Source organism: Acanthopagrus latus, chromosome 24 (assembly GCF_904848185.1).
Source record: "Acanthopagrus latus isolate v.2019 chromosome 24, fAcaLat1.1, whole genome shotgun sequence".
Taxonomy (NCBI): domain Eukaryota; kingdom Metazoa; phylum Chordata; class Actinopteri; order Spariformes; family Sparidae; genus Acanthopagrus; species Acanthopagrus latus.
In genome coordinates, this window is record NC_051062.1 from 15,396,542 (window position 1) to 15,412,721 (window position 16,180).

At 44.3% G+C, this 16,180-nt stretch overlaps 2 protein-coding genes across 6 annotated transcripts in view; one reads left to right on the forward strand and one right to left on the reverse strand.

Annotated features, from left to right (window-relative positions):
• The first annotated feature begins 1,161 nt into the window (after positions 1-1,161).
• sh3yl1 (SH3 and SYLF domain containing 1) lies at positions 1,162-11,026 on the forward strand. 4 transcript variants are annotated; one of them, XM_037090843.1, is made up of 11 exons: positions 1,162-1,417; positions 3,979-4,089; positions 4,856-4,969; positions 5,859-5,923; positions 6,166-6,278; positions 7,336-7,464; positions 7,552-7,696; positions 7,856-7,940; positions 8,497-8,562; positions 9,391-9,423; positions 9,992-11,026. In XM_037090843.1, coding segments are annotated over exons 1-11 (1,056 nt in total). In that variant the 5' UTR covers positions 1,162-1,416; the 3' UTR covers positions 10,186-11,026. The 4 variants fall into 4 exon arrangements, with proteins under 4 accessions (XP_036946738.1, XP_036946737.1, XP_036946736.1 ...); XM_037090842.1 differs by having other exon boundaries at positions 1,164-1,417; positions 9,989-11,026; XM_037090841.1 differs by having other exon boundaries at positions 1,165-1,417; positions 7,856-7,946.
• Positions 11,027-12,868: 1,842 nt separating this feature from the next.
• The window catches only part of LOC119015128 (solute carrier family 22 member 13), an 8,513-nt gene continuing 5,201 nt past the window's right edge, over positions 12,869-16,180 (reverse strand). The window contains exons 7-10 of one of the 2 annotated variants that reach the window (XM_037090819.1): positions 15,401-15,612; positions 14,499-14,607; positions 14,128-14,379; positions 12,869-13,142 (exon numbers count right to left, since the gene is read on the reverse strand). In XM_037090819.1, the coding sequence (XP_036946714.1) occupies positions 13,055-13,142; positions 14,128-14,379; positions 14,499-14,607; positions 15,401-15,612 (661 nt within the window). In that variant the 3' untranslated portion in view covers positions 12,869-13,054. The remainder of the gene's footprint in view (positions 13,143-14,127; positions 14,380-14,498; positions 14,608-15,400; positions 15,613-16,180) is intronic. The other variant, XM_037090820.1, reaches the window with a different exon arrangement.

Consider the following 16,180-nt stretch of genomic DNA (forward strand, 5'->3'; position numbering starts at 1 on the left):
GAGGACTTTATAACCTCAGGAGGAGGAAATGAGGGCTTTATATCCTCAGGAGGAGGAGAGGAGGACTTTATATCCTCAGGAGGAGGAGAGGAGGACTTTATATCCTCAGGAGGAGGAAAGGGGGGCTTTATATCCTCAGGAGGAGGAGAGGAGGACTTTATATCCTCAGGAGGAGGAGAGGAGGACTTTATATCCTCAGGAGGAGGAAAGGGGGGCTTTATATCCTCAGGAGGAGGAGAGGAGGACTTTATATCCTCAGGAGGAGGAGAGGAGGACTTTATATCCTCAGGAGGAGGAAAGGGGGGCTTTATATCCTCAGGAGGAGGAGAGGAGGACTTTATATCCTCAGGAGGAGGAGAGGAGGACATTATATCCTCAGGAGGAGGAGAGGAGGCCTTTATATCATCAGGAGAAGGAGAGGAGGCCTTTATATCATCAGGAGGATGAGAGGAGGACTTTATATCATCAGGAGGAGGAGAAGAGGACTTTACATCATCAGGAGGAGGAGAGGAGGACTTTATATCATCAGGAGGAGGAGAGGAGGACTTTATATCCTCAGGAGGAGGAGAGGAGGCCTTTACATCATCAGGAGGAGGAGAGGAGGACTTTATATCCTCAGGAGGAGGAGAGGAGGACTTTATATCATCAGGAGGAAGAGAGGACTGAGGTTTAATGTTTAAGTGAACTGCTCCTTTAATCAAAGACCAAAGTAAACAGGTGTTACAGGTGTATCTGCTGTTTTTGTCCCTCAGTGTGAGCAGAGTGATAAAGTTAGCGTGTTTTCCACCGGGGTGTGATCAGGGTTAGGGTCTCTTTAAACGTTTAGCTTCTGACTTGCTGTCTTCGATCTGTGTGTAAATCAGTATGATGTAAAGATCAGTGTGATGTGAAACTGGCCTCGGATCAGGTAAAGTCTCTCCACAGAGTTTCTCACGGTGTTTTCTCTGGTCTGAAGTTTCTTCCTTTCAGATCGAATACTGTAATAATGAAACTGAACCAGCACTGAGTTAATAAACACAGTACAGATGATAAATATACCATAAATCAGCTGACAGATGATTCGCAGCTGTTTCCACCTGCCAGACTGAACTCAGGGGAAACGATGCTCCGCCCTCGCGAGCGCGCCCGGCCGGTCCGGACACGCGCACAGCTGCTGTCAGGTCCGTCCACGCGCTCCCCGCCAACACCTCTCGATCCGCCAATCAACTCCACAGTACCTGTTCCTGATCCTCTGTTGGCTCGTCCCACAGCATCTCACCTACAGGTGGGCACGTTTTACCTTAATGCCGTTCATCGTCACGTGACGTGTCGTTACGTGACGTGGGGCTGTCAGGGGAGTCAGGTGAGGCGGAAGTGGAGCGAAGAGAGGAGCCGTCGGCAGGTAAACAGTCGGAGCAGAGAGGAAGAAGAGAGAAAAGTAAGTTTATTAGTTTATTACAGAGGAGAGAAGGTTCTGTTGAAGAGCAGGAGACACCTGCTACCTGTCTACCTGTCTGTCTGTCTGTACACCTGTCTGTCTGTACACCTGTCTGTCTGTCTGTCTGTCTGTCTGTCTGTCTGTACACCTGTCTGTCTGTCTGTACACCTGTCTGTCTACCTGTCTGTCTGTCTGTACACCTGTCTGTCTGTACACCTGTCTGTACACCTGTCTGTACACCTGTCTGTCTGTACACCTGTCTGTCTGTCTGTCTGTCTGTACACCTGTCTGTCTGTACACCTGTCTGTCTGTCTGTACACCTGTCTGTACACCTGTCTGTCTGTACACCTGTCTACCTGTCTGTCTGTCTGTACACCTGTCTGTCTGTACACCTGTCTGTCTGTCTGTCTGTACACCTGTCTGTCTGTCTGTCTGTCTGTACACCTGTCTGTCTACCTGTCTGTCTGTCTGTACACCTGTCTGTCTGTCTGTCTGTACACCTGTCTGTCTGTACACCTGTCTGTCTGTCTGTCTGTACACCTGTCTGTCTGTCTGTCTGTCTGTACACCTGTCTGTCTACCTGTCTGTCTGTCTGTACACCTGTCTGTCTGTCTGTCTGTACACCTGTCTGTCTGTCTGTCTGTACACCTGTCTGTCTGTACACCTGTCTGTCTGTCTGTCTGTACACCTGTCTGTCTACCTGTCTGTCTGTCTGTACACCTGTCTGTCTACCTGTCTGTCTGTCTGTCTGTACACCTGTCTGTCTGTACACCTGTCTGTCTGTCTGTCTGTACACCTGTCTGTCTGTCTGTCTGTCTGTCTGTACACCTGTCTGTCTGTCTGTCTGTACACCTGTCTGTCTGTACACCTGTCTGTCTGTCTGTCTGTACACCTGTCTGTCTACCTGTCTGTCTGTCTGTACACCTGTCTGTCTGTCTGTCTGTACACCTGTCTGTCTGTCTGTCTGTACACCTGTCTGTCTGTCTGTCTGTACACCTTGTTATTTAGTGTCTCTGTCTTCTGGATGATAAGCTGCAACATGTTCCAGTGAATCAGGAGAGTTACAGGTAGATCATAATAATGTGACCACAGGAAATGTTTTCACACTTCTATCAATACGACTCAGTTTAGCTTTCTGTGGCTAACTGTTAGCATCTCTCTGGTTCCTCTGTGGGATCAGTGAACTGGGTTCTGATCCGTCCAGGTTCTGTTGATCCAGATAACCTCCACAGATGAACTCCACTCTGTGATGTGTGAAGCTACATTAACTGTGTAGCAGTAAGAAGCTAATGTTAGGCTACAAACAGACGACATCACGGTCACATGACTGAAACGTCTCCACCACTAAGAGTCTTACTGCACAATTACTATCCAGGTTTCTATAAACTGATCAGTGTCCAAGTTGTAAAGTCAGAGTTAGAACAGTGTGGAACTAAAGTGGCCTGTAGAGACGGACTAGTGAGTAGATGAGTCTCCGTGTTGCTGTGAGGACGTTTAATGTCCCCGACAACCTCTGTAGTCTCATTCAGACACTAGAACAGAATGAATGGAACCTCTTCTCAGACGGCCGTTAACCAGAGAGACGGACGTCGTTATAGACCTCCAGAACATCCACAGTGACCTCCAGAACCTCCTCACAGAACTCAGGACTCCTCAAAGACTAACAGAAGATATAGACAGAACATCAGCCGGTAGAACCAAACCAGAGACAACTAGAACCTCCTCATGGACAATCAGAACATCTTCCTGAACAGCTGGAACTTCTTTGAGGACTAACGTAAACTTCTAACTTCTGGGCAAAGACAAGATCAGGAGAACCTCCTGAATGATGACTAGAACCTACTGATGTTAGCATGCTAACACATGATGCCACAATGACCCCGGTTAGCTAGCTTTAGCTGTGTGTAAAAGCGGCCTCACAGAGCTGCTGGCCTCTTTTTTAAAGGAAGTGCTGCACCCGGGTGGAACCAGTCGTCCTGCAGCTTCCTGGTTCTGCAGTCGGAGCTCCAACAGTGACAGCAGAGTCAGACAGAGACCAGTCTGCCAACATGCCGCCTGCTGCAACCAGCACATTCCTGACACATGACACAACCACACGCAGCCTGAACGCCTCGTCCTCAGCTGAGCTACAACATGCTAACACAGCTAACGCCTGCAGCTTCACCAGGCTAAACGTCAGACATCAGCCAGAGACACTGAACGGGAAGAAGAAGTTGAACACTTACAGATTTATGTCACATTAAACTGAATCTCCTCATGTTTTTATGGTCCGGCTGGAACGTTCTGACCTTCTTATAATCTGAAGGATCAAACTGGATAAATCAGATTTACGAAACATGATGAAACACATAAAAATCAGCTCCCCGGGAAGTTTGCTCAGATGTAGATAAGATAAGTTCAACTCAAAGGAACTCTTTGAAGAGCGATGTGACTTCTCGCTTTGTGTGCGTCTAAAGTAAAACTTCATGAATGAGCTAAAATGACAACTGTGTAATGTGTGTGTGTGTGTAATGTGTGTGTGTGTGTGTGTGTGTGTAATGTGTGTGTGTGTGTGTCTGCAGTGAGTAACCCGATCCCGTCCAACATGAGGTCGGAGGCCAAGAAAGCCGCCAAGATCCTGAGAGACTTCACGGAAATCTCCAACAGGAACGGACCGGACAAACTCATCCCGGGTAAAAACAACATAAATACAGTAAAGATTTTACAGTAACAGGATGCTTCAGTGTTGTCAGCCGGTCACCTGGTCTGTCAGAGTGAGACGGACAGGAAACCAAAAGGTGAGAGGAAGTAAAACAGAAAGGAAAGACGGTGAGGCCGAGCGAGTCGTGCAGGTTCACTCTGTCGGCTGGATGCACACACGAGGTAATCCAGGAGTCAGGACTCAGGTTCTAATGTCCGTGTTGTTTCCTTCACATGCAAGTGAAACAGAAACACTCTTTCATTTCAAATTAAAAGCAAGTTGACTTTTATTTTGAAGTTGCAGCGTGTTCAGCTGCAGCGGTGTCAGCTCATCTCTCCTGAGATGATTCTCAGTTATCTGAAGAGTCGTTTGAGGTTCACGTGACTCCAGTTTGGTCAGATGAAATAAATGTTCCCTTGTTTTCACGAGCACCAGGTCCAGTTTGTCTCAGGCTTTGATGGAATCAGGTTCTCGTCACCAAACTCCAGTGAAACGATCTGAGAACCATCATCTGATCTCTCCTGCTGACTGTCAGACAGCGCGTTTTATCCTTTTTGATGCCAAACCCTGCAACACACATCTTCCTGCAGGATCTGCAGGATCTGCAGGATCTGCAGGATCTGCAGGATCTGCAGGATGTGGACTTCATCCTGAGTCAGACTTTGTTGACCGGCTCCTGGTGTTTTCCTGGTACAGTCACACTTGTTGTCTCTTGTAAGCTGTAGTAACTGTGTACTTGTGTGTTCTGTGTGCTGCAGCTCATGTGATAGCGAAGGCGGAGGGTCTGGCCATCATCTCCGTCATCAAGGCCGGCTTCATGATCACAGCCAGAGGAGGCAGCGGCATCGTCATCGCCCGCCTGGCCGACCGACGTAAGAAACAGAGAACACAGGTGACGTGCAGCGGGGTGTTTCCTGCCGAGGTCCACAGAGACCTTTTCTCTTTTTGGGAGGTTTGATGTTGCCGTGGTTACAGAGAGAATCTCCCTGCAGCGTTGGCAGCGGCGGCGTGCAGTCATCTGATGTGTCACAGCTGCTCACGGCTCTTCCGGCGCCGCTGCCGCTAGTATTTCGGTGGCGGATGTCGGGAGCTTGTTGTCGAGCGCAGAATCCCAGAAGGATCACACGGAGCGAGCTGACGCCTCGCCTCTTCTTCAGGGCTTCTCGGTGGTTTCAGGGCTCTCTGACTAATCTGAACCTCTAAATCACATTACAAAACACTGGCGCCGATTAAAAGTGGAGCGACACATTCTTGATTTGATACCAGAATTGATCAGAGTGGAGAAAGAGAAGTACAGAGATGAATTAAAGGGCCAGACTGCGTTTCTTTTCTTTAGATTCTGATAATATCACAGAAAAGATGTGAAACAGCTTCAGACTTCAGTTTGACACAAACTGAAGTGAATGAATGATGTTAATCTGCTTCCATCATTCAGAAGCAGATTAACATTATTCATTCACTTCAGACTGAACATCTCTGTTTCTGTGCAGCACAAAACAAATTCACAAAGTTCAGATGAAATGAATGAGAAATAAAGAAAACAACACAGATATCAGATGAACAGTCTCACCTCAGGATGATAAACTTTATTATTCAAAAGGTCAGAACAGAATCAGACTCACAGCTGTGAGTCCTCCAGCGCCGCCGTCAGTGATTCCTCTGAGAAACCTGCAGCCTGACAGGCAGGACCCAGGGCACATCTTCACTCTGTGTGTGTGTGTGTGTGTGTGTGTGTGCGTGTGTGTGTGTGTGTGTGCTCAGGCTGGTCAGCACCTTCTGCCATCGGCATCGCTGGTCTGGGTGGAGGCTTTGAGATCGGGGTGGAGGTGAGTGATCGCGTCTGCTTCTTTTGTTTTTGCTATTTTATGTTTATTCTTCTTATTTTGTTCAATTTTTTGTTTTATGTTTCATTTAACATTTTTATCATTTTGTTTTTATACTTTTTGTATTGTTTTATTTCATTTGTTCTTTTTTACTTGTATTTGATATTTTTGTCCATTGTGTGTATCTGATGACCCAGAGGAGACAGAACCTGGGTCAGTAAGAGGTTCTGACATGTCTCCCTCAGGTGTCGGACCTGGTGATCATCCTGAACCAGCGCCGGGCCATCGAGGCCTTCACGAAGGGCGGGAACCTGACGCTGGGCGGGAACTTCACGGTCGCCGTTGGACCGATGGGCAGGTGAGCACCTGCTCCGTCTGTCTGTCTGCCTCTTAATTGCCTCTGATCTGAGCGTTTGATGTAAATTACAGCTTCCAGCTCGATGCTGCAGGTTTACGAGGCGTTTAATGACAGATGTTTGTGTTTTGGGGCCTGAAGCAGAATCACAAGTTGTTCAGCGTCTGTTGAGCAGTTACAACCTGCAGTGTGATTTACTTTAGTGCTGTGATTTATGTGAGAGCAGTTAAATTTAGAATCGGGAGGTCAGTGTTGATTCAGGGTGGTTCAACAGGTTTTAATGTGTGTGTGTGTGTGTGTGTGTGTGTGTGTGTGTGTGTGTGTGTGTGTTGGAAGGTGTGTGTGGGCGTGGCCAGGTATTTGACTCGCAGGCAAATTCTAACATAAGAATTGGCACTGATTTCTTGAAACTGCAGACAGAGAGAAAATAAAGCTAAAACGTTTAGCTCGCTCCGTCTGGACTCAGATGTTCAGAGACACTTTTCTCTCCGACCCGACTGACAGGAAGCGCCGCCGTCATGATTCAGACACGTGTTAAAACTACATGAAATACTGTAGAAAATATCTTTATTTAAATTAGTTTCTCAGTCTGAGCAGTTCTGAAGCATGTAGAGGAGATTTCAAAACATACTTTATATATTTTACTTTATGACAAAACAAAACGCTCCTCAGCCTGGATGGATTCTGAGTTCAGACAGTTGGGATCCTCTCCACAGTGATGCTTTGTGTGGAGTTAACGTGTGTTGGCGTCAGGTTGAGGCGAGGGGTGTTCAGTTGGTTAGATGGATGATGAGGCTCCGTGGCATCAAACGTGATCCTGTTTTTGATTCTGATGGATGCTGACGGATCATTTCAACTGATTTAAAGGAGATGATGTAAGTTTTTGACCGGCTGTAGACGGACGAGCTTTCATGATGTCAGCAGAAATGTTTTCATGATCACAGACGACACACACGAGTTCTAAAGCGTCACAGATCAGACGAGATGAAGATGAAGTGACCTGTCGTGTGTCCGGCCGTCTGATTCATGACGCTTCATCTCTGGTCTTCCTGTCGCTCAGGAACGTGGAGGCAGACGTGGCTCTGCGCAGCACGGCGGCGGTCTTCACCTACGCCAGATCCAGAGGTTTGTTCGCAGGTATTTCTCTGGAGGGATCTTACCTGATCGAACGCAAGGACACCAACCGCAAGTACGACCACCTCCGTGTGTGTGGCGCCTGTCCATGTGAACGCTGATGTAGATAATGAATGTGAGGGTTTGTCTGTATTCACTGCAGGTTCTACTCCCAGGACATCCGTGCATCGGCCATTTTAAACGGCGAAGTGGAGCCGCCGTCAGAGTGCTCCGACCTCTACCACATCCTGGAGGCCTACACCGAGGCGTACGAGGCCGACTGGTGCAGCAAGAACATGCGCTCCAAGGTAAATGAGACATTCGGACTCATGGTGTTCCACTTCAGACGTGTTGACAGACTGATCGAGCTTCCTGCAGCTGACAGGAAGTGTACCGCCACGACTCACAGCTCACAGCTGGAGTCTCCATGAGGAAACTGTGATGATCAGCGTGTTTTCCTCCTGCAGTCGGCGGGTCCTTCCAGACCGCCAGCTCCTCCTCAGCAGAGAGCGTCGGCCAGCTACGAGCCTCCGAACACCAACACCGACCAGAGTACTGGTACCGTGTGTGTGTGTGTGTGTGTGTGTGGAGACAGTGTGTAATGATGTGTGTGTGTGTGTGTGTGTGTGTGTGGAGACAGTGTGTAATGATGTGTGTGTGTGTGTGTGTGTGGAGACAGTGTGTAATGATGTGTGTGTGTGTGTGTGTGGAGACAGTGTGTAATGATGTGTGTGTGTGTGTGTGTGGAGACAGTGTGTAATGATGTGTGTGTGTGTGTGTGTGTGTGTGTGGAGACAGTGTGTAATGATGTGTGTGTGTGTGTGTGTGTGTGGAGACAGTGTGTAATGATGTGTGTGTGTGTGTGTGTGTGGAGACAGTGTGTAATGATGTGTGTGTGTGTGTGTGTGGAGACAGTGTGTAATGATGTGTGTGTGTGTGTGTGTGGAGACAGTGTGTAATGATGTGTGTGTGTGTGTGTGGAGACAGTGTGTAATGATGTGTGTGTGTGTGTGTGTGTGTGTGTGTGGAGACAGTGTGTAATGATGTGTGTGTGTGTGTGTGTGTGGAGACAGTGTGTAATGATGTGTGTGTGTGTGTGTGTGTGCAGGTGCAGCTAAAGGCAGTAAGAACATCCTCTATCCGAGCATCTCCATGTATAAATCTGACACCTCAGGTGAGTTTCCTTTCCTCCCCCCTCACATCCTTCACTGCTTCCTCTTCTCATTCTTCTTCTTCCTTCCCTTCTTCACCTCCTTCCTTCCTTCACTACCTTACTTTGCATCCTTCTCTTCTTTTCTTCCTCTCCACCCCTAGATTTGCTCACATCTACCTTTTTTCCTTTCCTTTTCTATCTCCTACTTCACTTCCTATTCATGTGCATCTATACCTCCTCTCCTTGTTCATTACTTCCTCCTTTCCTTTCCTTCCCTACCTTCTATTTTCTTTTAACCTCTTTTCCTTTTCTTCAACCTCATTTCCTTCACTCCTTCCTTCTTTATCTCCTCCTCCCTTCTTCTTTCCTTTTACATTGCTCCCTACTTTCCTTCACTACCTTTATTTCCTTCCACTGTAGTTCCCTCTCCTCCTTCCTTCTCCTCCACGTCCTTTCCTAACACCTAACATCCCATCTTTCCTTCCTTACCTCCTCTGACCTTTTTTATTCTCTTCTCTGCAGATCAGAGTTTTTATTCTCACACACACACACATCATTACACACTGTCTCCACACACACACACACACACACACACACTGTGTACTCAGGTGTTTTATTAACCCACGACTTCAGTGAACCAGCTGATACCAACACACACAACTCATCAATAACCCTGGTGTGTGTGTGTGTGTGTGTGCGTGTGCGTGTGTGTGCGTGTGTGTGTGTGTGTGTGTGTCTCCCTCTGGTGGTCACACATCAGACTGCAGCTGCTTCATTCAGCTCAAACTAATAATTCTTGTCATCACCAGTTAATGTGTTCTGGTTCTGATGATGGTTCTGTGTTCTCAGGTCAGTCCTCCTCCAGGAACTCTCCACACTCCGGTAAATGTTCCAGTGTTGATTCAATAATTTAAACAAGTTTCTTCACATTTGTTCACATGAAGTTTAACAAATAAGTAATTAATTCATATAAATCTCATTTTAAACACTTTTCAATTTGATTCGACTCAATTTTCTTTTCATGAATTTTCTTAGAAATGATGAGAAAAGATATCATAGAATCTGTAACGTTCTGATCCGACAGTCGTCTGTTTTCGTGTGGCGATGTTCTGGTTTGACATGTTAGCTGGTGATCAGATGTGATTAAAGGTGAGTTTTATACCTGTGGGTGGAGCTAAGCTAACTGTAGCCACCTGTTTCACATCTTTATGCTAAGCTAAGCTAGCAAAGACTGCAGAGGTGCAAGTCAGTTAATCATAAAAATGATTAAAAGTAATAATGTTCATCACACTGGGCTGTGGAAGTTATTCTTAATGTAATCAATAAATCAAGAAAATAATAACAAATATTTGTCATCCTCGTCTCCATCAGAGTGCCATCAAACTCTCTCTACAAGTGTGGAATTATTTCTTTAAATGAAGTAAAGTTACTTGTTTACTTACACCAGCAGTGGGCGGAGCCAGCGGTCAGCTCGTCGTCACGGCGACCCACCCGTACACGGGTCAGCAGCCCGGCGACCTGAGCTTCGTCCCTGGCGACCGCATCACCGTCATCACCAAGACCGACTCACAGTACGACTGGTGGGAGGGAGAACTGGCCGACGGGCGGGTCGGGATCTTCCCCGCCAACTTCGTGTCATTCTGACCGGCGCCGGCCCGATGGAGGAACTGCGTCCACACAGCAGCTTCTACAGGAGGCGTTCACAGCCAAGACGGTGTGAAGACGGTCGACTGGCTCGAGTCTGAGAATCAATTTTAAAGCTTTCGGCTCTCGAATCATCGTCACTGTTTTCTGAATTGTTGTTTGGACCAAAATGTTTCGGTTGAACTGCGATAAAAGATAAAAGAAAAGTTAGAAACTCAAGTTTAAAGAAGTTAAATTTAAAATAGCAGCGACGGCGACTTTGTTTCTGCACTTGTAGTAAAAAAGGGTTGAAAGATTTTTTTTCTTGTTGTTGGAGTGAAATGTGTTTCTCTGAGCTGTGAGAGGTGAAGAAACACAGTCAGAATGTCTGAATGAAAACTTTTATCTCTTGAAGTAAAGAATCATTATTTTCTGCACAGCTGACCTGCAGTGGTGAGTTCAGGGGCCTGTGAAGTGTCTGAAATCTCAGCACTTGTGGAGGTCAGGTTATGAGCGCAGCCTCGTGTCGGGGTCCGACATGCTTTCATAATTAATGATTAATTATCAACTTTGAAATACACCTTGTTGTTTTTTTGGACTGTTCATATCAAAAAATATTTAAAGCTTCTGGGATCTGTTACTTCCTCACCTCCACCTTTACCTTTACCTTTACCTCCACCTTCACCTTCACCTTCACCTCTAACGTCTCTGCTGCGGGTGGTGAGAATGTATTTTTGTATCTGCTCATGTTTTATACATAACGACCACGACAGGAAGAGTTCTGTTCGCTAAAATAATCATGTGGTGTTTTGGTGAATGATTTTTTTTAATGGATAATAAATAAAAACAACTTTTTAAAGAATTTGCTTGTTTTTGTCCAGAGAGACGAAACACTCGTACAGCGCTGAAAGATAATCGACATCAGACAAAAACTAAACTTGACCTGCTGACTGATCAGTGTTTGTGTGTTTAAACTGAACGATGATCCTGAACGTCTCACAGTTGAGACCAGAGTAAACTCACAGCTGCAGGTCCACATCATGTGGTCTGACACGGTCCACGTTCACATTTAATGAACACTCATCATGTAAATACTGAGTCTCCTCTTTAAAAATATATATGAGGACATGATTTTTACAAGGTACAGAAATGAGGAGGGTGTATGATCATCACTGGGTGTATATTGTTTATTTGTTGTGTTATTTATGTATCTTTGTGTTATCTTCAGTATGTATATGTATATATACTGTATGTATGTATATATGTGTATGTATGTGTGTAGGTCTGTGTGTATTTATGTTTATATATGTAAATATTGTACTCTGTCATCTTCAATGTGTGTGTATGTTATATATTATAATAATATAAAGAATAATATAATATGTTAATTAAGATAAATATTTTTAATTGATTTATGTTTTGTTAGATATAGAACAAAGGTAATTGAAAATTGACAAATGGAAGTTAATATTATTATTATTATTATTATATTGATAGAGGGCAAAATATTTCAGTGGAATTATATTAAAAGGGGATGGAATAAAATAAGTCTATACTTCTTCCCACTCCTTTTCGGATATGTAAACAGAATGTATATTTTTTAGTTTATGTTTACTTTGTTATACTTGGTTATTTTAAATGTTTTATTTTTATTTTTCTCGCTTTTTTTCTTTATGACTGCCCATTAGGGTATGAGATTCATTACTGTTCTTTATTTCCTTCTTTACACTGTGAGCTGATAAAACATCAGACACAAGAGCTGAGCTGGAAAAACTGACTGTTCAAAGAGCACAACACAGAAAATCTATATATATATATGACTGGATCTGAACTCTCATTGGCTGCATGATGTGTCAATCATCTGTAGGCTGGCACATGATTGGTTCACTGCTCTACACCAGCACTCACTGGCTGTTGTAGGCTCGAGGGTGGGCGGAGAATATATCTGCTCAATGAGCTGCCAATCAAACAGTCAGAGGTCGGCAGCCATCTTGGATGAAAGCTTGACAAAGAATTCAGTTTGTTGTATTTTTTGTCTCCATTTAAAGATGAATTCTGTGTTCTGGACTGAATGGATCAACTGGACCTTTGAGAACGAGAGAGAACATGTTGGAGTCTGATGTCCTGCTGAAACACACAGACTCTACTGGTGAGTTGGTGAAACACAAGTTTGTTTGTTTGTGTGTTTGTTTGTTTGTAACCTCCCTGATGTGGTTTTGAATCTGAGCGTTCTACTCACTTGGTTTCTTAAACTGCCATCAAAATGAACGTGAACTGATTTTCTCATTTCCATGTGACGAACATTAAAACTCAACATACGTAATTAGAATCCTTTATGTTTTCATAGAACCACCTATGTGAATAACGTTAAATCAACAGCTGACAAACTGATGTCAAAAACAACAACAGTGAATATGAGTTGAGTCTCTGAGTGAAGTCAGCACTCACCACGCTGGGTTTCCCTCCAGAGAAGCTCCGTAATCTAAAACAGGCGTGTCCGTCCCTCCCCTCCCGTCTGTCAGTCCCATGAACCGCACAGAAACAAGCATTATGTGCCTGATAAACATGTTTATTTCTGCTGTGCAGTTGGAGATTTCAACATGAGCTCCTGTGAGGACTGACTCACTGTTAGAGCCTCGAGTGGCCGTTAGAGGAACTGCAGTCTGCGGTGCTTCACCTGGAGGTTGTTGTGTAAAACACATGAACACTTCTGGAATTCTGATCAATAAAAGTTTATTTCCACAGTGATAAAACAGAACAAAGTGACAACAACATAAAAACAACATGAGAAAAAAACAAACCCTCTTCTTCTTCTTCTTCCTCTTCTTTGGTCTTTAATTTAACATCTAAACACAAACAGACATGAAGCCGTTTGTTACACTTTAAACACTCAGACTGCTCCTATCAGTCCGCTGTGCGTGTCGTCTTTCTCTGCGGGGGGGATCTCCGTTTTCCTGGTCTGGCTGCTCACCAACTTCCTGAAAACACAAACACACACACACACACACACACTGTTATTCAGCAGAATGATTCACTCCGCAGCTGTTAATGTTTGTGTGATGTGATAGATCCCTTTATGAATGTGTGACTTACTGAAAAATGAATTTTAATGTTCTGGTTGTTGCAACGTGACTGAAAACGTGACTCACATCAGAAGCTCCACGTGTGTGTGTGTGTGTGCGTGTGTGTGTGTGTTGCACAATAGTTTTGAATTGAAGCCTGCAGCGGTCTGTGAAGCCAGAGTGTTGACGAGTGTTGAACTCTGATGTTGAAATAAAGAGTGTTATGTTATGGCGTCTCCCATTTTAATATGAACCCCTAAAATCTGAGCATCAAGACAATAACTTCCTGTTCTGTCTGTGTTTTATCTAAACCGTCCTCATCATTCTGAGCAAACATCATCAGAGCTGCTGAGTTCCTGATTCGTTTTGAATTTCCCTTTTTCCTGAATATGAAGGACATTCTGAGAATGAAAACTGTAATTTGCTCAAGGATGCAAGTTATTTTAATCAAAAACATTCATGTTTAAAATACAAACTGGACGGTTTCAGAGAATTTTGCTTAAAATCCGCCTTGGAAAAATCTATTGTCACGAGTTTATTATCTAAATATTAAAGATGTTGCAGTAACAGAACAAGAAAGTGTTTTGAAAAGGTGAAATAAGAAGCCAGTAGAATCTTTGCAGTTTAACCCACACATGTATTTGTTTTGTATACACTGAATAACTTCTTAGATTTTCTTGCCTGAATGTTTTAATGCAGTAATCATCCTGCAGCTGAGCTGTAACACACAACAGGTCCACATCATATCGTCTTCCATGGTCCAAGTTCAAACGTTACTGTAATATCACTGTAAATGCACCCTGAAGACATGTTTTTCTGAGGAAATATTCAGGCGCCTGCTAAAGAAATGTGAAAATTATCTTCAGTGTAGACGTGAAATCCTCTCTGGGGTTTTTCTCACCGTGTCCTCCAGAGGGCACTCATGCTGGGGGGGCGAGGCCGAGGCTGCCTGTCACAGTCCTCCACCGAATCAGGAAGTGGGACGCCGCTGGTCTCAGGCAGCAGCAGGCAAAGGCTGCAGCCTACGATTGGTCCACTGCTGTAGACAACCATGGCAGCCAATGAGATCGCTCCATTCGAGTTGGGGGGGACGAGGGAGTTGACCAGACAGCCGAGCCGGAAACACAAGTTGACCAACGACACACACCGCTGCCTGTATTACAATGACACCGTTCACATCATATATAGGCAGGTAAGTGTGTGTGTGTGTGTGTGTGTGTGTGTGTGTGTGTGTGTGTGTGTGTGTGTGTGTGTGTGTGTGTGTGTGTGTACCTGACCACAGTGGGGAACAGCTCAATGCTGTACAGAATAGAGATGAAGGTGGCAGCCAGGATGCAGAGTTTACCCAGCAGGGCCAGGCTCATCACCAGCTCCGGCTTAGCTGCACACAGAACCAATATCACCTGATCACTGATCAATAACATGTCACAGAGGATCTCTGTGTTTCTCAGAGACAATCCAGAGCTTCAGGAAATCCATTAGCTCCAATTACAAATGCTAACATTACAATAGACTAGGATATGAGTTAAAACAACATCCACCTTTATGCAGACGATGTGATCGTGTTCTTCACTAAAATATCAGCTGGTTTTAAGAAACAAGCAGCTAAAAATAGTTTTTAAAAATATATATTTAGCATTTTCTGTAGTATGTTTCAAACACTTGAGTATCATATTTATTCATTTATTCATGTTAGTGTAATGAAAAATATATACTTAGGTATAAGAATATAAATATAATAATATGTACAACACCTTCCTGAAGTTTAATGTTTAATATTTTGTTATATTGGAAAATGTTTATTGATATTAAAAGACAAACTTTTAAAAACTTTTTCAAAAACATATGTTTGCACATGTTTTAATAATGTCTTAAAACAATAAGTTTTGGATCAAGGTTTTAGTGAGCTCGTGTTATTAAAATATATAAAAACCTGTAGGCATAATCTATAGCCTCCAGTTAATGATTTAGCATGTTATCAATACAAACATTAGCAGCAACATGTTTCTTTAAACGCTGATGTTCAGGAAGTATTTAAGTTGATGTTTTAAAATGCTAACATTAAAATAATGTGTAAAATCATGACTCTGGTCTTATGTCGTGTTGGAAGTTCCAGCTCGTGAGCTAGCGCTCTGTGACACGCAGTAACGTTAGACAAAGTGCAGATATCTCACCGTTGTATCTGGACAGCAGTAACGACAGGAAGCAGGCCGCTCCACTCAGGAACAGAGCGAGCATGCTCAGTGGGCGGCGCCCGAGTCGAACCAACGGGATGAGCAGGCAGGGAGCCTCTGATAGGCCGGAGAAGAACTGGGCGGAGTAGACGCCGACGCCAAACGAACCGATGTTCATACAGATGCCGAAGTACGTCAGTGCTGACGCTGCACTGCATGATGGGAAGACAGAGGTTACATCTCATCTCTTCACAGCTTTATAGAGTCAGTGGCAAATGTTTTCAGGGAACGGTGAAAAAAACAGAAGAGCGTTCAGAGATGAAGGTTCATAAAGTTTAACTGCAGATTCTGTTTGTTACTAAACACTTCTGTGACCGATCCAGAGATCTACATGTATAAACTGTGATCACAGTCACTGCTTCCATCCGATTGATGAGAAAATCAGTTCCTTTAATAATGTAATCTGTAAAGTAACTAGTAACTAAAGTAATATAACAAATGTAGGGCTGGAAGTAACAGAAAATACTTCAGAAGAGTGTCAGTGCTTCTGAAAAAGTAAAGATATGGTGTTAATATGACTTTTGGCAAAAGTGAAAGTTACTCATGAATAGAGGTAAGAACTTTAGCCCGAGCCCGAGCCCGAGCCCGAGCCCGACCCGGCCCGAAATTCGGGTCGGGTCGGGCCTAAAATGTCAATCATTACGTTCGGGTCGGGTCGGGCTTCTCTCTCGCTGACTTTTTTTAAAATAAATATATGTTTATAAAAATGTATACTAAAAC